This window comes from Zootoca vivipara, chromosome 6 (assembly GCF_963506605.1).
Source record: "Zootoca vivipara chromosome 6, rZooViv1.1, whole genome shotgun sequence".
NCBI lineage: Eukaryota > Metazoa > Chordata > Lepidosauria > Squamata > Lacertidae > Zootoca > Zootoca vivipara.
The window spans coordinates 85,239,489-85,260,306 of record NC_083281.1 but is presented as its reverse complement, the minus strand read 5'-3'; the positions used below and the strand labels follow the sequence as shown (position 1 = coordinate 85,260,306).

The window sequence follows — 20,818 nt, the reverse complement described above, 5'->3', positions numbered from 1 at the left end:
CAAAAAACACAACTTTTTTTTTTAATTTTGGAGATTCAGTGAGGACAAATTTGAGGGTTGCTGAAGCAATTCCTTTAAGCTTGATGGAAAATGGAAAACTGGCCCTGGAGGCATTTCTGAATCATCATCATCATCATCTCCTCCTTTAATAATAAGACTACTTTCTGAAAAGCACCCATTAGCCTCAATTAATGCAGTGCCCCCCTCCATGTCTACCTTTTGCAAGTTGATGGTGCTGACATGCAGCTTCTTCATAGGGCCTGTTTCCACAGGACCACTGGCTAAAGCCTCTCCTTGGTTGCTCCTTTGCATGCGGTGCTGGTAGATCAAGGGATCTTCTTCTTCATCAGCAAGGGTGTAGCCCTAATTCGAGAGCAGACCTGTCATTAAAGAGTGCTGCGCCTGGACATTGCTGATTTCAATTAGCTTATTGCTCCACCAAGAGCCACCACTGAATGGCTTAACACCTTAACACGAATCCATCAGCCTCCCCTCAGCCCTCCATGTGACTACTTTAAAGAAGTCTGACCTTCACAATCCTGCAGATGAGGACATCGTACCGCTGGTGGTTTATCCTGTGGCGCACCAACACCTTGTTGACCATCGGGATGAAAATTTGATACTGCAAATGAAAGGAAATGGTCACCAAGAGACTGTGGGCTGGTTCACTCAGAATGTGGAACTGTGATTTAAGCACTACCGTCATACCTTGGGTTACAGCCGCTTCAGGTTGCGCGTTTTCAGGTTGCGCACTGCGCCGAACCCGGAAGTCCCAGAACGGGTTACTTCTAGGTTTTGGTGCTCGTGCATGTGCAGAAGCGCCAAATCGCGACCCGCGGGTGCACAGATGCAATGCTGCAGGGTGCAAACGCTGCAGGTTGCGAATGTGCCTCCGGCACGGATCACGTTCGCAACCCGAGCGTCCACTGTACATGGGAGAGTTGAAATGAGTCGAAGCAAAGTGGCAGGCTCATGAACATCCCTTCGTCCACAGTCAAGAGTTGATGTTTTAAAACAATCTATTGGTTTGTTAAAACAAGTCAGCTTCATAATCCAATTGCTGAAGCTGGCTTGGCTTGAAACTGACTAGTTTGCTATAAACCACTTATCCATGGTTCATATGTGGTAACAAGCCAGAATTCTTTGAAACTGAAAAATAAATGCTAGCAAACTCCACCTCCTTCCTGCAATAAATTAATGCCCCATTTGAAGCATGTGGGTGCACACAGCTGTGTACACTGAGAGGGACAACATTCCAGCCAAGCAAGGGACTATTTGAGAAGCCACACACCACTTTAGGGGGAAAGTATTTACTCTATTTTCCCATCTATAAGACTTCGCCATGTAGAAGACGCCCCCTATTTTGGGGGGAATCCAATTTAAGAAAATGGGGGGGGATCTATCCGTGTATAGGTAAAGGTAAAGGGACCCCTGACCATTAGGTCCAGTCGTGACCGACTCTGGGGTTGCGCGCTCATCTCGCATTATTAGCCGAGGGAGCCGGCGTATAGCTTCCAGGTCATGTGGCCAGCATGACAAAGCCGCTTCTGGCAAACCAGAGCAGCACATGGAAACGCCGTTTACCTTCCCGCTGTAGCGGTTCCTATTTATCTACTTGCACTTTGACGTGCTTTCGAACTGCTAGGTTGGCAGGAGCTGGGACCGAGCAACGGGAGCTCACCCCGTCACAGGGATTCGAACCGCCGACCTTCTGATCAGCAAGCCCTAGGCTCAGTGGTTTAACCCACAGCGCCACCTGGGTCCCTTATCCGTGTATAAGACGCCCCCAAATTTCGGACATTATTTTTTAGGGGGGGGGGAACTTACGTCTTATACATGGGAAAATACGGTAAATTAGAAGACAAAAGATTTCAAGTCAAATATCACCCACTGCTCCAAAAAGCTCTCTCTTTGGAAAAAATGATCTTTCTTACCTTCTTCCCTAGCTGGAAGACCAATGATGACAGTGTGTCCATGGCGGTCGTCCGAAGCTCTGGGCTCTGGTCTAGGGTCCGCACTATGGGATGGATGATCCGTGAGGCGTAATCAGTGAAATCTAAAGACTCTGTCAAGCGATCCACAGTTTCTAAGGCAGCTCTGAAGAGGGGGGGTTTTTTTTTGGGGGGGAGGGAGGTAGCAGCAGAAAATAAGCATTGTGATTATTATCTAAAATGAACTGAACACTTGTGGTAAAGATACACATGGTCTATGTAAAAAAACCAACCTATAAACTCAAGTTGGTAAAGCTTTGGGGAAATATACGAGCAGTACCAACTGCATCCTTTTTTGCCTCTGAGAAAGAGGGAGGGACTGTGGAGTTGGCTTAATATTCACATCAGGTAAAGAGGTATTAAAAAGTGAGGAGGAAGATATGATCTTCTCTTTGAACAAAAGCATATTCCTCTGCCTTTCTTTGTCCAATAGTAATCATATCAGTGAGCAGCATAGCTGCCAAGTTCTCCCTTTTTTAAAGGAAATTCCCTTATGCTGAATAGGCTTCCTCGCGAGAAAAGAGAAAACTTGGCAGCTATGGTGAGCAGAGAGAAAGGGTGGCATTGACTTCTCAACACCCCCTGATTATCAGCTTCTTTTTCCTTAGAGTGACAGCAACTTAAGAGTCAAGGAGGTTACAGTTTTTCTGTAATGGATAGTGGGAAGACAAGGCAGAAATGAAAGTCACAAACTGATTTTATGCACGAGCTGTTGTTTCAAACCTTTTTCAAATTCTTAAAAAAACAAAAACTTTATTCTATTCTTTATTATAGCGCCACAGTGGGCTCCCTGGAGGAAAGTGCAGGGTGAAAATCTAATTAATAATAATAATAAAATGTGCAATTGTTTTTAACTGTGTTTACACCTGTAACTGTTTTATATAGGCTATTATATTATAAGTTGCTTATGGATGCCTCAGTGAAAGGGATTCATAATTGAAACAACAACAACTGGTTGTAGGCAATGTTCGCCCCACTCAAAGTAGAGCCATTCAAGTTCATGAAGATGACTAACTTAGGTCCATTAATTTGAATGAGTCTCTTCTAAGAATGTTTTATTTGAAAAAAACACCCCAATAATAATAGTAATAATAAATGTGGGATCACCAAGGAACACGCTTAGGGACTACCCTGCAGAGAGAAGAAGTACACAGGAGAGACCAGCGATCTGGCTGCGACATCTGTCACCCCATTGATCGCCAGGGTTGATTCGGCTGATCTGGCTGGCTAGGCGGGTGTCCCCTTCCTCCCTCACCGCTCCATGTGCGTCCCTCCCGAAGCTGCGCGCTCGGTGGAAGAGGACGACCTTCCCAGATATAAGGAGTGTACCGTTCTTCGGTCAAGGGTATACGATAGCTGCGCTCCCCTGCTAGAACCTCCAAACAAGCTCAAGGAGAGACCAGCACTTACTTGCGAGCTGACAGTGGGGCATCTGGGGCATCAAAAAGCTTTACAATGGGAGGTAGTAATAAATGCAGGTAATCGTCCAGATTGGCTCCAAATAGCTGGATGGCGTTCAACAGCTGGAAAGGAGAGAAAGCTCAATAGGAATGACATTCAAACAGTCACTGTAAGATTAACCACAAGGATGCTTTAAAGAGGAAAACAAGGGATGGGGCCTTCCAGATGTTGTTGGACTATAACTCCTGTTAGCTCTGACCAGCACTTCTAATGGGCTAGGAAAGAAGGGAGCTATCATCCAATAATACGTGGGAGGGCCACAGGTTCCCCGCCACCTGTCGAAAAGCATCAAGTGAATGTAAGAGAATGATCAGCTCCCTGCTCAAGCCACACACCTCTCTGTGCTTTTCCCAGGGTACCTCCACTTGTATAATTTCATACCACTGAACACAATACCTCCCTCGTAGAGAATGTATTGCAGCTGATCATGTTTGCCTGAATACTAAGGCAAGTCGTGCCATTCATTTAAAGAACATGGCTTCCCCCAAAGAATCCTGGGTAGTTTACCCCTAAAGGTTAAGGGACCCCAGGCCGTTAAGTCCAATCACGGACGACTCTGAGGTTGGGGCACTCATCTCGCTTTACTGGCCGAGGGAGCCGGCGTTTGTCCACAGACAGCTTCCAGGTCATGTGGCCAGCATGAAGAAACTGCTTCTGGTGAACCAGAGCGGCGCACAGAAATGCCGTTTACCTTCCCGCCGGAGCGGTACCTATTTATCTACTTGCATTTTGACATGCTTTCGAACTGCTAGGTTGACAGGAGCAGGGACCAAGCAACGGGAGCTCATCCCATCGCGGGGATTCGAACCACCGACCTTCTGATCGGCAAGCCCTAGGCTCTGTGGTTTAGACCACAGTGCCACCCATGTTTACCCCTACAGAGCTACTATTCCCAGCATCTTTAGCAAACTACACTTCCCAGGATCCTTTGGGGGGGGAGAGAGAGTGTGTGTGTGTGTGTTTTAATTCTATTAATGTTTAATTGGCTTTTCATTCCCCCCCTATGTTTTTATCTGTAAGCTGTCAGGGAAAAAGGAAGAGAATGAATGAATGAATGAATGAATGAATGAATGAATGAATGAATGAAGTGCTTTAAATATATGGTGTGTATGCACCCAAATGGTATTACATATTCATCTGAATGCAAGAGCAAAGGGGCATTTTTTAATTAACAAGGTTTCCGGAAAGATGCTGAATGCCAGCTGAACCACCACACTCAATCCACCACTTAAAAACTGTCCTGAAATATATTACTGGTGACACTCAGGTGCCATCCAGGACCGCTGCCCCAATGCAGCATTGTGCTCACCTTGGTGGAGACACTGCGGCTGCTGCTGCTGTCATGCATGAAGACTCTCAGCATGTGAGGGATGAGTTGGGGAAGGTAGAGCTTGAACTCCCCACCTAAGGCCACCACGATTTGCTCAATGAGGAGGATAATGGTGCTCTGTATCGAGTTGTTCACAACCCAGAAGTCCTGGAGGGAGAAAGGAGGGTTAGGGGTGGGGACACTTTGAAAAATACAAAGCTAAAGAACACTTAGCGCATAGGATGAATTAGGGAGGCTTCAGGTGACTCTCAAGTCCTCCAAAACTTAAGATCTCACACAAACTGCAGCTATTGCCCAGTCCAGAAGGCTGTTCTCACCGTGGCAAACCAGATGCCTATGGGATGCAGATAAGCAGGACATGTGCGCAATAGTATTCTCACACGCATGAGCGCCAGCAGCTGGTATGCAAAGGCAGAACATCATGGCTAGTGGGTATTGATAGCCTTAACCTACATGAATTTGTCTAAGCTCCTTTTGAAGTGGTCCAAGCTGGCGGCCATTACTATGCCTTGCAGTGGTGCATTTCAGTTTTAACTATGTGCTGTAGGCCTCTGCACCATGCTGAAATACAATCCTCCTGCCTCTCACCTGGCTTCATAAATGGGTCTGTTATGCAGCCCACCAGGCAGGCTGCCAGAAGAACCTGAAAGGATTATTACCCCCAACCCAAAGAGAGGGAAATGATTTTCTTGTAAGCAAAGCAAACTTAGTACACATGATCTGGAACAAAATAAACACCAGGGCATGGACCACAACCACCACCAACTCAATTTCCCTTTCCAGTGCAGAGCAAATAAAACCAAGCCAGGCTTGACTTCAATAAAGAGTTACGTTCACCTCCTGGTGCCTCTTAATCGGATCAAAGGGAATCTGGGCCCAGGAAACCACAAAACTCTGCTTTAATACATCTGTTCCATAAAAAAATGCTTCTAATAAATTTTCAAGGTATGTATCAGAACTCTTTAATGCCCAGCTGTACATTTGGGAAGCCTCTTGCCAAAATTAAAGTGGTGGCTCTCAAGCTCCCACAGTGCCTCAGCTGCAGGACTTTTCTGATGTTCTCAGCTGCTACTGCCAGTCAGGGCAGATAACTAGATGGGCTAATAGCATGAAGTTGCTCCCTGTGCCCTTATAGAGTCCATGTTTCCTGCAAGGAGTCTTTCAGAAGAAGCACTGAGCTAAAAGGCAGCTACACTTACTCTCATAAGGGTGACAATTTCATCCATGTAAGGTCGAATGTGGCTTCTCACAAAGGACACCAACATCCCCAGCTGCTGGAACAGGAACTGAAAGGAGACGGGAAAGGGGTTATAGAAATGTAGGTAAGGCTTGGGATGGAGCAGTTCTCAGGAACTCTTGCTCACAAGCTCTTTACAAGAACAGCCACCCACCACGCTGCTATGGCATGCTGCAAACACCAGGCTCAATTTTGCTTTGGGACCGTTTCTGTGAAGTTCACGGGCACTCCTGTGCACAATTCAAAACCTTGGGTGTGCACACGCAAGAGGCATCCAGACAAGCCACAAAGCATCAAGACATGCAAGTGCTGACAACATGACTGGAGTACCACAGAACTTTGCCAACTCATCCCGCCCCAACTTGTCCCACCAGCCAAACTCACCCAGGGTTTCCATGATATCCAAGCCATGTTCTCCCCCCCTTGCACCCCACTCCTCCCCTCTCTAAAACTCTCTCGCTCTCATGTGCCTAGATGCATTTGTAAGCACACCACACACAGCAAGAGAATCCACATCCTTTTCAGAAGAAAAGATGGCCAAGCTCTATGTTGAAAGTTCACCTTTTACTATATAGTCAATATCTGTTTGGTGGTTCAGCCGAACAATGCAACAGAAAGGGGTGGAGGGAGTAGCTCTGTAAATTTATTAGGAGGCTGTTGCAGAAAAGCGTGGGAAAATAGCTGTCTGTGTTGAAAACTATTTTGTGAAAAAAACAGGTTCATTCACTGTTTCTATGACCGTATTAAATATAGGTATATTCACGAAAGGTAATGAGTAAAATGGCTACTACTGTGAAAGGTTAGGTTACATGTTGGGTGGGGAGACTACTTGCATTTTGTAAGGACTTAACAGGAATGCATTTCCTTTCTTGGGGCCCTTGTTAGCTTAGTTCATGCCAGGGTAAGTTGTCCCCAAATGAAGCCTGCTTCTTTTTGCTTAGTTCCCATGCTTCATGACATAGTACCTTTGGGGAGGGGAGAACCATGTGCCGAAATAGGCTCAAAGCCTGTTGTCTGGGTGGCATGCCATCAGCTTAACAGCTTTGATGCCATGGAATGTTCATAAACATTCCAAATTTGGGGTCAGGGGATAAGAGCTACAAGCAACAGAATCTCAGCAGCAAAGCTTTCATGAGGGAAGCAAAAGATAAGTTTGGATGGGGTTCTGTGGGTTTGGCAGAAAGGGGAGCAGCGACAAGAGGTGCAGAGTCAAGCAGGGTGGGGGGGGATGAGGCCTGAAAAGGTATCCTAGGGAATGGATAAACTGTGTGGTGTGTGCAGGAAGGGAGAAGTGAACAGGCAAAGGAGTAGAGAGGACAAAGAAGTGAATTTCACATATTGCCTACAACTAAAACATCTATATTTTGGTCTGCAGGTTTCTTTTGTACAGTACTTCCATTTATTTTAATTTACTTTTATGAAAGATTTTCATGGTTTACAAAAATAAATGCCTTGCCTCTTTTTTCAAGTTACAAATCAGTTACATTTGTTGTGAGACATTAGTGTTGAATACAGTATAAGGTTGGGGAAGAAGAGCGGAGAGAGGAGGGGTTAGGTGGTGAGGCTTATATTCTTTTGTATAGTGTACGTGTGGGGTTTTGTGTCAGCGTCAACTGCGTAGGTTCTCTTTCTATTCGTTTATTGCATTATTATCTTTCCTTGGTATTGATAGGTATTGCGGGGCAGGGTGTGGTTGGTTGTGTGTGGTTGGCTGCAGTGGGGTTTGTTTGCATTTCTGACAGGGTCGTGGAGGCCTTGTTGGGCCAGATTGATTTGTATGCTGTCGGTAGATTCTTGTTGTCGTCTTCAGTACTTCCATTTATCAAAGATGTGTAACACCGAGCTTGACAGAAAGCTGCCTTTGCTTGGGAATACTAGATGCTTTATACACACCACATGAAGTACCCTTTTTAGGTGTTTAAATGCCGTATGTACCCACCTCAGCTCTTCTCCCCAGCACACTGTCACCATCTTCTTTTACCTGAAATTTTTTAAAAAGAGTAGGCAAAAGTATGTAGCTTTCAAGGAAGTCAGATCAAGACTGGTCCAGGCATCCAGAGCACCAGAATTTGGCCTTGAAATCCACAAGTTGTTTTGTTCTGGGAGAGAACCAACCGGTGGAGGCTGCAGTCCTACAAAGGTAACTTTAACAGCAGCGCATGCTGGGAAAGCTCATCCCACATACAACACACAGCTCTAACCAAACATACGTTCCCAGCTTGTCCACTCTACATACATGGAGCTCAATCCAGGGAACAACCTGAGCCCTGTTCCCTCTTCAATGTTTTGAATCTGTGCTAAAATTTTAAAAGATTTTGACAGGACTTGCACAGGCCCTAACTTCCTCCAATTGCGCTCCATTCGGGAAGCAAAATCAAGCAAAAAGCAGCTGAGCCTTTGTGGGTCCCAGTGCAATTTCAATAGTTGTTTTCAGTTTGGCAGACGAATTGAAAACTCATTATCTCTGATCCCAGCCCACTGGGTATGCCAATGACAAAGCAAACAGCCAATTTTTTGTCTCAGATCCTTACCATCCATAATTATAATTATTTTAAAATGAATGATAGGACCTTGCAGTTTGCTTGAAGCAGAACATAAATTTAGGCCGCGGTTTAGTTCTTTGGTGGCAAGCGGCAGCGTGTCCACAAGAGTTTCTCAAGTCTGATATAAACACTATAGGTTATATCCAATGTTAGTCCTCTTCAGAGCAAGCCCATTGAAATTAATAAGAACGTAAGAAGAGCTTGCTGGATCAAGCCAATGGCCTATGTAGTCCAGAATGCCTGTGGGAAACCTTTAAGCAGGATCTGAGCACAATAGCAACTCTCCCCTCCTGTGGTTTCCGGAAACTGGTATCCCGGAAGCATTACTGCCTCCACTGTTGAGGCAGAGCACAGCCATCATGGCTGGTAGCCATTGATAGCCTCCTCTTCCTCCTCCTCCTCCTCCTCCTCCTCCTCCTCCTCCTCCTCCTCCTCCTCCAGGAATTTATCCAATCCTCTTTTAAAGCCATCCATGTTGCTGGCCATTACTGTCTCCCTGTGGGAGTGAGTTCTACAGTTTAACTATGCACTGCATAAAGAAAGACTTTTTATTTGTCCCGAATCGTCCAACATTCAGCTTCAGTCGATGACCTTGAGCTCTAGTGTTATGAGAAATACTTTTCTCTATCTACATGCCATGCATCAGTTTATACTTCTAGCATGCCACCTCTTCCTCACCTTGTCCCTGAACTTAAAAAGTCCGAAACGCTGCAACTTTTCTGCACAGAGGAGTTGCTCAACCCCCTTGATTATTTTGCTGGCCCTTTTCTGAACCTTTACAAACTCTATAACATCCTTTTTGAGGTGAGGCAACCAGAACTATACACCGTGTTCCAAATGGAGTAATGGGGATGACTAGCTTAGGTCCATTAATTCCAATGGATCTACCCTTATAAACTTAATTGGATACAACTCTATAGTTTTGGAATTAGAATTGAATCTTGCTCAGAGCAACCCGGCACTTGCCAGAACTGTGATGGGGACCAAGGTAGGGGAGTCTGGCCAGCTGCGACATCACACATGTGCTTCCCCTGCTGACAGTAATGAGGGCAGCAGCCACAACCACAACAAAAAGCAGCACACGCCTGGTATGGAGATCTGAAGGTTACAACAGGCAGAAGGGCAAGGGAGACCAGCGAAAGCTAGCTCAGAGCAAAAGAGGCTTCACAAAAGTGGAAGCCACAAAATAGCAGGCCTTCTAAGGCAGCAGCGAAGAATGGTTAGTAACAGACAATATTCCAAAAAAAGATTGAAACAGAGACGGGAAGCGGTCACTCACTGTTGCAGCATGCCTGCAGACACAGACAACTCAGCAACGCCCCATATTTCAGGAATCGGCCTTCTCAGTTTTGTTTTCTCAAAGCCGATTCTGGTTTCAGGGGAGGGTGGAGGAGGACAGACAAGGGCACACTCACCTCGCGGATGGCACCATCACAAACCCGAATGACATTGAGAAAGGTCGGCATGACCTGAGGCAGGAACTGCACACACTTGAGCCCGAGAGACTTGAAAATGAACGTGATGGCTTGAACCACCATTGTGTGGTGGTGGGACAAGGACTGGTCCCGGAAGATCCTCATGAGGGCCACCATGGAGACGGCAGGGTAGAACTCATCCAGGGGGAGGTTGCCCATATTGACCAGCATCTCACTGGTGCTATAATCGGCTGAAAAGGGAGGAATAACTGCAGATAACCGGGGGGGGGGGGCAATTATGTGATCACTATAGAATGTTGAATCACTAACCCTAGCTACTGTGAAGACTCTTTGGAGCTTCTAGGCTAGGGCCTTAAGACTCTGAGCTTTTATTTGAAAAAGAAAAAGAAGGGAGAAGTCGCTAGCCCTTTCAGAAATAAAACTTTCTAAGTGATTTCTGTGAAATGAGCCAGCCAACCTGCTGCTGCCTGTCAAGTGCTTTTGGCCAACAAGTGAAGTGGTAGAGCTGCGGTTGATAAATGAGCTGTTTGGACGTTGGTAATCAGAAATCCCTAGGGTCCTAAAATGCTACTGGTTCCACTTTAGTGCACTTTTCCTGCTTCTATCTTATCCTTGGAATCTCAATAGTTTGCCCTTCCAGCTAGGATGCTACTTTCCTGAGATCAGGTAATTCCTAAAAGTTATTTTCTGCAACTACTACTACACAGTAAGCGTGGGTGGATGTTAAAGAATTCCCCCTCCTCACAAAGGCAAATGTGAAAACTTTGCAAGGAGGCTTAAAAATGCACTGTATAGTTAATTTATAGTACAATTGTATATGTGTCTCCTCAGAAGTAAGTCTCTGTGTTCAGCAGGGCTTACTCCCACAGACACAGGATGGCAGCCTAGGTTTTGGTTTAGCATTGGGAGGAAACCAAGTTCATGTACCTTTAACAGAAGATATTCAACAGATTGTCTTTTCTAGTATGGAAATACAATTATGGGAAAATCTGTGCCATGTCCGTACTCTCTAATTTTGTGCTATGTCACTTCCTACACTTTGTTTCTGATGCCCCCAGCACTCTCTCCAAATTTGAAATGTGCCCATTGCCCCAAAAAGGTTGGTGACTGTTGCTATAAATGACATGTCTCCAGCCTTAGTTTGCCTAATTTACTTATGCAGTTGTAAACCATTTTGTTGAATCTATACTTCTGCCACAGAGCATAGGGAGGGGCAAAGGACTGAATGAAGCACATTAGCCCCCTGACCCAATGGAAAGCTTATTCAACAGCTAATCTCTTGCTTCTGAGAATTGCCAGGCCTTTTCTGCACTTGTGAACTTGCAGCCATAACCCACCAGGGCATCTAGCATGCAAACATTGTGTTTAAACTCAACTGACTGTGGATAGAGCTTCTTTCAGCTCTATCATTACAATGGGGCAAGTATTTGAGGTATTACATGGTGCAGGGGAGTTGAACAGAACCACAACATGAAACACTAACCCCTCTTTGCCAGGAACTTTCCTTATCCCATCTATGGCCAAACAAGTGTCTCCGTCAAACCATTTCCTTAATAAATGTTGATCATAAGTCACAGTATTAAGTGGCTTTTCAGTTCTCAGGAAAGCTTACAAGCTAATCAGTTATAGTCACAGCTGGAGAGAGGGAGATTTATATTATCCTCTACTTCTTGTTGGCTTTCTGCTCTCCATTTGGCTCTCCATGCCAGAATCCTGGTTTCCCATCAAACCCCAATAGTGCAAAATTGGTGGAAGCTTCATTACAGCTGCTTGTAAGTTTTATTCTGTGGGTTCAGGACTTGGCCAACAGGCATATCATGCCCAATTTTGTAAATCCAGATTGCTACATTTGGGTGCAGGGAGGGGACACTTTGCACCAAAGGAGAGCAGACTGAAGCAAACATCTGGCAGGCAGCTGCATGGTTCCACCCCATCAAGTAGTTTAGCACCTTTAAAATTTCTAATTCAGGAAACAGCTACACAAACAGGCAGAGAGACAGGAAATGAGAAAAACTGAGCTGACGTGTGAAGTTTTCATGGGCAGCTTCTCCTCAAAAGGGGAGCCACAATTTTTGTGGATGTGGAGACAGTTTCAGAATTTAAAACCAGGCTGCTGTTGGAGGCTAAACTGCCCATCAACTTCCTTTCTTTTGAGAAGGGTGGGCAGATCATTATGGCTAAATAAATAAACCGAGTGGTTATTTGCAGGAAAGGTTTCAAACAGAAAAGTCTATGATTGCCACTTCTAGCCCATAGCATGACTGAAATCTAAAGGGAAGGGAAGCAGCCGAGTGCGAGAGCACAGGTTTTTCCACGTTCAATCCCCAGCATCTCCAGGGAGGGCTGGGAAAGATGTGCAGTCTGAAACTCTGTAGAGCTACTGCTGGTCAGCATCAACAATACCGAGACTTAGATAAAGCAGACTCTGTATAAGGCAGCTTCCTATGTTTCAGCTCCCGCCAGCTTCAACCCAGCACGGCCAAGGGTTAGAGATGATGGGAGCAGTAGTTCAACAACATCTGGAGGACTACAGGTTCCCCATCCCTGCCATTTAATATGCTGGCTAGGGGGCCTGTGGATTAAATTTCTACATATCCCCCATGTCTTCTGAGGAGAATCAAAGAAGATCACTGCTTATCAACATTGCTGAGCTATTAATGTAATGTTGTGGGGGTTGTTGTTGTTGTTGGCAGAGGAGTGGTGGTAGAAACCATCTAGCCCATCCTTACAGCAGCCCTCTGAACAAGGTCTCCACCTATTTCCATTTTATCGACTCAAGCGTGAGGTACAAATACTCCAACTTGTGTATACATTTGCGGGTGGAACTGGGGGTTTAAAAAATCCACACACACACACCTCATCCACCAACCAGAGGTCGCCAATGGGATCCAGATGTTGCTGGGACTCCAGAATGTACAATGGTTATGGGGATGGTGCCGGGAGGTGAAGTCCACCAACATCTGGAGGGAAGCCACATTCTCTATCTTGGTCATAAGAATTTGGGGGGACAGGGGACCCAGCACCAATGCTAAGAGCTCTTCCTTGAAGCAGACTGAACCCCTGGACCTCCCCTTTCTGAGTCTACTTACAAGAATCTTGGCTTGATTTAGACTCTGACAGGCTGACAGCAGAGGCATCCCGCGACTGGTCTATCATGCCAATGTTCACTTTGTGCTTGTATGGATCCAGAGCCCCCAAGAGGCCAAGGACACGGATAGCCTAACAGGAACAAAAGATGTGGGGTGGGGGTGGGGTGGGGGGTCAGAATAATTACGCTTCAAAGGAATGCATCATCAAGAGAAGCATCACCAATGCAAAAGGCAGACAATAACTGTGAAAGCACAACTGCAAACCAGCAATTCCAAGGACAGAATTCTGGCTTTCGGTGTACAGCTGGGCAATCCTAAGAGTCTCAGATCTGGCTTAAATATAGATAGGGAGACAACAGTGACTGATTCAACGCTGAGAATTTACCAGATGGGATGATTCTGCCAGCCAGCCATCAGCTAGGAGGCACTTTGTGTCTCTGTGCAGCTCCCTGATTACTTTATCAAGCCTTCTCCACCTATTTAATTTGCAAGTTATAAATATGTTATAAAGCCTACAAATTGGTATAAAACCTCAAAGCGGTTTACAAAAAGCCCTTTACATGTTTTCCCGCACTACTGCCACCCTATCATTAGCTTTAGGGATCTTTCAAAAGTACATCACACATTTTTTTAGGAAAAGTATTGATTTAAGTAACCCCCCCCCCCAACAACCTGTGGAGCACAATTTTTCACAGTAAGAAATCAAAACTTCTCATCTCTCACCATGGACACCTGTAATCATTCAACACACAATTGTGTGTGTTGGTCAAATTGTTCAAAGCACAAGAGAACATAATTCTATTCATCCCCTTTGGCATGAATTCAAGATAATCTTTACTAAGCCTGCCCTTGTTTCTCAGCCCATAGCAGCCTACCTCTCTCCGGGTACCCTGGTTCTGCTCCGTCTTCAAGAAGTTCAGCAACACCTCCAAGAGAGTTGGATATTTCCTATAGGGTTCCACCACATAGCCAGTGCTGGCCACCAGCTGACCCAGGGTCCAGAGAGCCACCTGGAACAGATCCGCCGTAAAAAAATTTTTTTGTTTGTTTGTTTATGAGACATAGTTAGGAGTCAACTGACCGGTTGGCTCTCTTACCTTAACCTGGTGACCTCCAATGTTGTAGAGCTCCAACTCAGGTCAGTCACACTCAGAATGGCCAACGGCAAGGGGTGATGAGAGTTAGGAGCCCAGCAACATACAGAGCCTGCTAGAGCAGGACAACAGCCCATCTATAGTCCAGCATCCTGTTCCCACAGTGGTCAAACAGATGCCTGTGGAAATTCTGCAAGCAGGACCTGAGCACAATAGCACCCTCCCCTCCTATGGTTCTAGCAACTGCTGTTCAGAATTACTGCCTGCAACCACAGAGGAAGAGCCGAGCCATTGTGGCTAACAGCCATTGATATCATTCTGCAGGTCACCAGGCTGGAGAAGGTGGCCTTAGACATTAAAAAGAAAAAAGAATGAGAGATATAGGGGCAAAGAAGGGCAATTTGGCTTAAACGCCAAAGGTAGGCACGAAGTCCTTTGCTGATTTTTTTAACATTGTGCCTCCCAATCTTCCTGGCTTGGGGAATTACCAGCATGGCAATGAGCTCCAAAAATTCACTCCAGATCACTTGGAAGTTTGTGTGTTTTGTGTATACATAGCTTCCCACAAATAAATGTCCCAAATCAAAACTAAAGAAAATATAATACTAAAAGCAAAAAAATATTTTTAAGAACAGTATAGTATCACATCATTGCTGCTGTCCCAAACACCTGGGAAAACAAATGTCGAGGTGGGCACCAGGCAAGTTTCCCTGAAGAGAGCATTCCATAAATGTGGGGCTATCACTGAGAAGGTTGTGATTTATGAATAAATAAAGGGAGGAGGTGGCTTCCTGAATGAGCACTTTGCGGGGTTTTTTGTCCTATTATTTCTCTTCTAAATTTTGTATTAATGTCTGTTATGCTATTTGTATTTTAAGAATTGCAAGTAGCTTAGAGGCGTCTTTTTGTGAAAAGTGATGATGATTATTAAGTTTCCTTTGTACAATAGTTTAAGATTAGAGAGGAAAATCAAAAAGGCTTTCATGAAAGCAGGCCATGTTGCTCACCTGTCTCTTAGCAAGTAGGGAGGAGTCCTGGAGCATGTCCATGATAATGATGAAAAGCTCATCCACCCATTTCCTCATCTCCAGCCCGCTCACCTGTTGAGGGAGGAAAAAGAGGATTTGGAGGGTGAGCAGAAGGAACAGAAAGTTTACAGGCATGAAGTGACCATGGCAGCGCTCACAGTGCCATGAAAAGTATGGCTCTGTCAAGCAAAAAGAAAATTCCAAACTTCTAGAGGTTTACCTGTGCCAGTTCACCAATGGTAGCCAGGACGTTATTGATTACTCCAGGGTTCGGATCAGGGTCAGGGTCTTTCAGTTTCACAATCAATGCCTGTTGAATGACATGCAGAAGGAGGAATTTTGATAAGGGGGGAAAATAAGTCTGCGTTTGTGGCCCATTTCAGCAGAGCATTCGTGCCCCGCCCAGAAAAGCACAGTGGATGCAAATCATTAAATTAATGGCGTAATGTATACATGAATTCAGAAAAAAAAGCCAATCATCCTACATGTGCTATGAAAGGCCTACCTTGAGAATGGGTTCCATATAGGGGCGGATAAGTCTCGGGGCATTAGAGACCAGATGCCCCAACATCCTTGCACTCTGCTCTTTGATTCTGCCAACGCCACTGTGCTCCAGCTCTGTCAGGATCTGAAGGGGAAAAAAGATGCCATGGAGGTGAGAGCTAGTATTTCTCCAGTGAGAAGGAGATTAGGAAGTACATAACAGGCCTACAACCCCCATTCTCAAGCAGCAAAAGATTATCTTTCTCCATCTGGTCCTTATCTCAATGGAATGGAACAGTGGACTTTAGCCTCCAGTGGAAGAAGCAAAGATAATGAAGAAAAGACCTGCTTGTAACATCAGGCCAGGTCAGGGGTGATTTCAGTTTTGGTCAGGACATCAGGCTGCTGGTTGGCTAGGAAGCTTCACCAAAGAACACACAATGAAGTCTTGACTCTCCACACCAAAGTTCTTCAACTTGAGTCCCCAGATGTTGCTGGACTGCAACTCCAATCATCTGCAGCCAGCTTAGCCAATTGCCAGGGATTAGGGGAGCTGTAGTCCAACATCATCTAGGGACTGAAGAACAAATAATGCCAACTCAAGCATTCATATTCTCTCCATCGATTGCACAAACACACCTTTTCATTCTTAGTTGGGGCCTATGCAGGGAAAAGTCCAAGAAGAAAGCTAAGAATGCAAAGGGGGACCTTTTAGGTCCTCCTCATCTGCCCTCAGGAAGCCCCCCTTGTGTGTGTGCGCACACACACACATACACCCGTCCAAGGGAAAGGTTATAGTTTAGTTGCAGAGCACTTGCTTTGCATGCAGAAGGCCCCAGGTTCAAACCACAGCATCTCCAGGTAAGGCTAGGAATGCCCCGTCTGAAAACCTGGAAAGCTGCTGCTGTTATTGTGCTGCATGGGCCAATGGTCTGTATGAGAAGGCACCACAATTGCACCCTGGGTCCTATGCCATGTGGGGAAAGAGAGATCCAGCCAAACAGAGTGTACACCTCTGCCTGCCCACACTTTCATTTAGACCTTTTCACTGCCACCAGGTGAATGAGTGGTTTTACCTTGGCTGCCTTTCACAAAACAGCCCTTGTGTCTGCTCAAGTACAACTCAAATAGCACGGAACTTGGCTCCAGATGTAGGGATGTATAAACAGAGACGACAAGAGTTAATGAAATAAAATTAAATATTAACTAAAAAGGGAAGTTCTTACAAAAAAAAAATGTTTTACATAGAAAAACCTATAGAAAACCAGCATATCTCACCAATGGAGCAAAAGAACAACTAAATAAATGGTTAGCCACAAAACCAGCTCTCCCTACCTGGTCATATTCCCTAAGACCACAGACTTACCAGGCAGTTCTTCACATAAGACTTTTCTATGATCCTCCTCACTGGTATATATCCTTTGTGAGAGACCCTCCTTGATCTGAATACTAAAGAAGAACTGTGGGTATGGTCTGGGGCTAGGTGACTCATAAGCCTAGTAATCAACAAGGTTCAAGGAAGCTTTTGGATTTTAAATCTCAACTCAAGACAGGCTACGTGAAATCCCTCACATTTTCAATGGTTTTCTCACCTTCCAATCTGAGTGCTCAGACAGGTCAGGCTTAACAAGTTAACTCCATATTCCCCAAGGAACGTTTACTAGACATGGCAGTTCAATTCATTTCCTTCCCCATATGACAAAGTACAAGGCAGATTCCTCTGTCGCTATGCCAAGGTCCCTTAAACAAAACCTAGAGAAGTGCACCTGGAACCTGGACAAAACAAGGGTGTGGTAGCTAGACTGGTGACTGGGAGCGGCCGCCGAGACCACATAACACCGGTCTTGAAAGACCTACATTGGGTCCCAGTACGTTTCCGAGCACAATTCAAAGTGTTGGTGCTGACCTTTAAAGTGTGCATGCACACGGAAGCTCATACCTATGACAAACTTAGTTGGTCTCTAAGGTGCTACTGGAAGGATTTTTTATTTATTTTTTTGTTTCAACTACATCAGACCAACACGGCTACCTACCTACCTTGAAGGTGGCCCTGTTTAGGGAAGTTTTTAATGTTTGATGCTGTGCTGTTTTTAATATTCGGTTGGAAGCCGCCCAGAATGGCTGGGGAAACCCAGCCAGATGGGCGGGGTATAAATAACTTCTTCTTCTTCTTATTATTATTATTATTTATTTAAAGCCCTAAACGGCCTCGGTCCAGTATACCTGAAGGAGCGTCTCCACCCCCATCATTCTGCCCAGACACTGAGGTCCAGTGCCGAGCGCCTTCTGGCAGTTCCCTCGCTACGAGAAGCTAAGTTACAGGGAACCAGGCAGAGGGCTTTCTCGGTAGTGGCACCCGCCTTGTGGAACGCCCTCCCACCAGATGTCAAAGAGAAAACTATCTGACTTTTAGAAGACACCTGAAGGCAGCCCTGTTTAGTGAAGTTTTTAATGTTTGACAGACTATTATATTTTAATTTTGTTGGAAGCCACCCAGAGTGGCTGGGGAAACCCAGCCAGATGGGTGGGATATAAATAATAAATTATTATTATTAGTGTAGCGAAGCTGACAAAGAGTTGTATTCAACTCAGGCCACATTTACTCCATATGCTTAACTTACCATGAACTCCTGCCAAAGAATTCTGGGAGCTGTAGTTGATTAAGGGTGCAGAGATTTGTTAGACCTTCCTATTCCCCTCACAGAGCTACAGTTCGCAGAGTGGTTTAACAGTCAATCCCTTTTCTCAGGGAACTCTGAGAACCATAGGTCTGCAAGGGGAATAGATGAGTCTCCTAACAACTTTCAGCACCCTTAACTAACTACAGCTCCCAGAATTCTCTAGGGGAGGTCATGACTGGTTAGTGGTGCCACAGTGCTTTAAATGTATGGTGCAAATGTGGCCTCAGAGTAGACCCACTGAAATTAATAAACTTAAGTGAGTCATGGCCATTAACTTCAATGAGTCAACTCTAGCATTGGATAAAACCTGATCACCTCTGAACTGGAGCAGGGCTCCCTCTGCTTCCAGGGCCAGACAGTTTCACCTTCTTGGTGCCTCTCCGAAATCTTCCAACTCCCATTACCTGAATCAGCATCTTGCGTAGGAACGGCATGACGAAAGCTGGGTTCATGCTGCTCAGCCGGCCCACGGTGCAGATGCCCAGCTCGCGGATTTCAAACACCTGGTCATTCAGGGCTACAAAAAGAGCCTGCAAGTTCTCCGCCTGGGCCAGGTGTGCATCGAATCGCTCATCCAGGGAGGCCAGGACGCAGTATCGGATGTCAGGGTCTGAAAGAGCACATTTGAGCAGCAGGTGCTTGAGTGCCGCCTGGTTTAACAGTGCTGAATGATAGTCAAATCACAGGGAAGGCATTGCTTCCGTGCCTGTTCTCTTGCTAGAGGAAGACATAGAAATGCCAGAAGCTGCCTCATACTGGGTCCGTCCAGTCCAGTAATGTCTGTTCTGATTGGCAGTGGCTCTCTAGGGGAAGGGTGGCTAATTCCCAAAGACCCCACTGATTTTGGCAGCAATAACAGGGATACAAAGTAGACACCCCAATGAGCCCAGCATCCCAATGAGCATACAAATTGACCCTCTCTGGTTCATCAACTGATGAGTGGGGAAAGGTCAAAAAACCCCTTCCACAGCCGAATTTAAGATTATGAGAGCATATGTGGTGACCACACCCACATCTGACCACTAGCATGCATCCTCCAGCCCCTCAGAAAGCTGGCCAAAGGCGAATATAGCCTTTCAGCCAAAAAAATGAAGGCATCCCCACCCCCCCCCTACGGTAACATAAGAGACAGTAAACAGAAACCCGAAGCCGTAAACAGAAGATTTCAACTTAAAAGGATTCCTCAAAGGCATCAAAGAGAATCTCCCCTAAATGCAGGGTAAAAGGGGAGAGAGACTGTGGTTGTGATTGCCCTGCAGAAAGAAGTTAAGACTAAGAAAGACCTTTCTGTTCCTCGGGAGCCGGCAGCCCAGACAATCCAGTGAGTTGATCAGGATTTATAGTTAAATTCTATTTCTATCTTTATCTCTGGACTTTTTGGAAATTCTTTTTTGGTTTATATACTTTTGAAATGTGAGTTCGAACTTTATTTTTAAGAATGCAGCCAGCTTGTTAAAATGGAGTCGAGAAAATAGACTGCGATTATATTCCACCCCATGTGACAAGTTTTGACCTTGACAGGACTGAACTATGTCAACAAAAAGGTACCCGCCTGAGTTTCAGCGGACTGTTTTGACCTTAATGTGGGAAGCAAGAATAGAACTATGTCAAGAGGAGACACAACGGCAAGTGTTACAGAAACAATTCCAGATGATGATGGCAGAATATGATTTCTTGGAAGATGAAGCTTTTGAAACTGAAGAAGACGAATGTGAGAATGACAATGATGAGGACTGTGATGACTTAACACAAAATGAAGCCCATCACGAAAAAAATGATGATTTTACTCTACAAAAAGTTGGATGGAGTGCCTCCCCTTCGAGGGGGGCACGATTGGACTTACTGGAACTCCAGAATGACCACAGGGAAGAAGGAAAAATTAAGCAGAGAAGAGAAGAAGCTCAGGGGTCTGATATGGAGGCCTGGATGGCAAAAGACTGTAAACAGGGGGTGGGGTGAAGGGAAAGTGAAGTTGTGATTGTAAGGATGGGTTAATAGGACTATAACTGGACTGCTGACTATGGAACTTGCTGGATTGGTGGGGTGGAGCCAGTACTCGGGGGGGTGTAAGGTTAGTTTGGGAATAATTATAGGTTTAAAAAGTGAATTGACTCTGGAAAAAGGTGAAAATATGGAGGCCTATAGAGGGGTAAAAATTAGGCACGGGAAGAAAAAATGGGAGTTTGATTTCTCAGTGAGTGGACAATAGGCGAAAATGATAATAGTTAGTTTAAAAGTGGTATAAGATATAAAGGTGTGAACTATGAAACTGTTGAAGATGATAAATAAGGGAGGAAAACCGGGGAAGGGGGGAGGGTGGGGAAGCCCACAAAATATGGTTTAACAATTATGAATTTAACAATTATGATGAATTTTTTTTTTGTCTTTTTTCCTTTTTGTCTTTTTTTTTCTTCTTCTCTTTTTTCTCTTTTTCTCTTTTTGTAT

At 45.2% G+C, this 20,818-nt stretch overlaps 1 protein-coding gene across 5 annotated transcripts in view; it reads right to left on the bottom strand.

The window, feature by feature from the left end:
• Positions 1-20,818, bottom strand: part of MTOR (mechanistic target of rapamycin kinase) — a 99,552-nt gene that overhangs the window by 63,306 nt on the left and 15,428 nt on the right. For 3 of the 5 annotated variants that reach the window (XM_060276244.1, XM_060276246.1, XM_060276245.1), the window contains exons 13-26: positions 18,778-18,983; positions 15,715-15,837; positions 15,430-15,519; positions 15,189-15,281; positions 13,963-14,097; positions 13,088-13,217; positions 9,978-10,228; positions 7,959-8,000; positions 5,982-6,068; positions 4,762-4,929; positions 3,402-3,514; positions 1,935-2,097; positions 530-622; positions 217-363 (exon numbers count right to left, since the gene is read on the bottom strand). In XM_060276244.1, the coding sequence (XP_060132227.1) occupies positions 217-363; positions 530-622; positions 1,935-2,097; positions 3,402-3,514; positions 4,762-4,929; positions 5,982-6,068; positions 7,959-8,000; positions 9,978-10,228; positions 13,088-13,217; positions 13,963-14,097; positions 15,189-15,281; positions 15,430-15,519; positions 15,715-15,837; positions 18,778-18,983 (1,841 nt within the window). The remainder of the gene's footprint in view (positions 1-216; positions 364-529; positions 623-1,934; positions 2,098-3,401; positions 3,515-4,761; positions 4,930-5,981; positions 6,069-7,958; positions 8,001-9,977; positions 10,229-13,087; positions 13,218-13,962; positions 14,098-15,188; positions 15,282-15,429; positions 15,520-15,714; positions 15,838-18,777; positions 18,984-20,818) is intronic. The other 2 variants (XM_060276247.1, XM_035117075.2) reach the window with 1 other exon arrangement.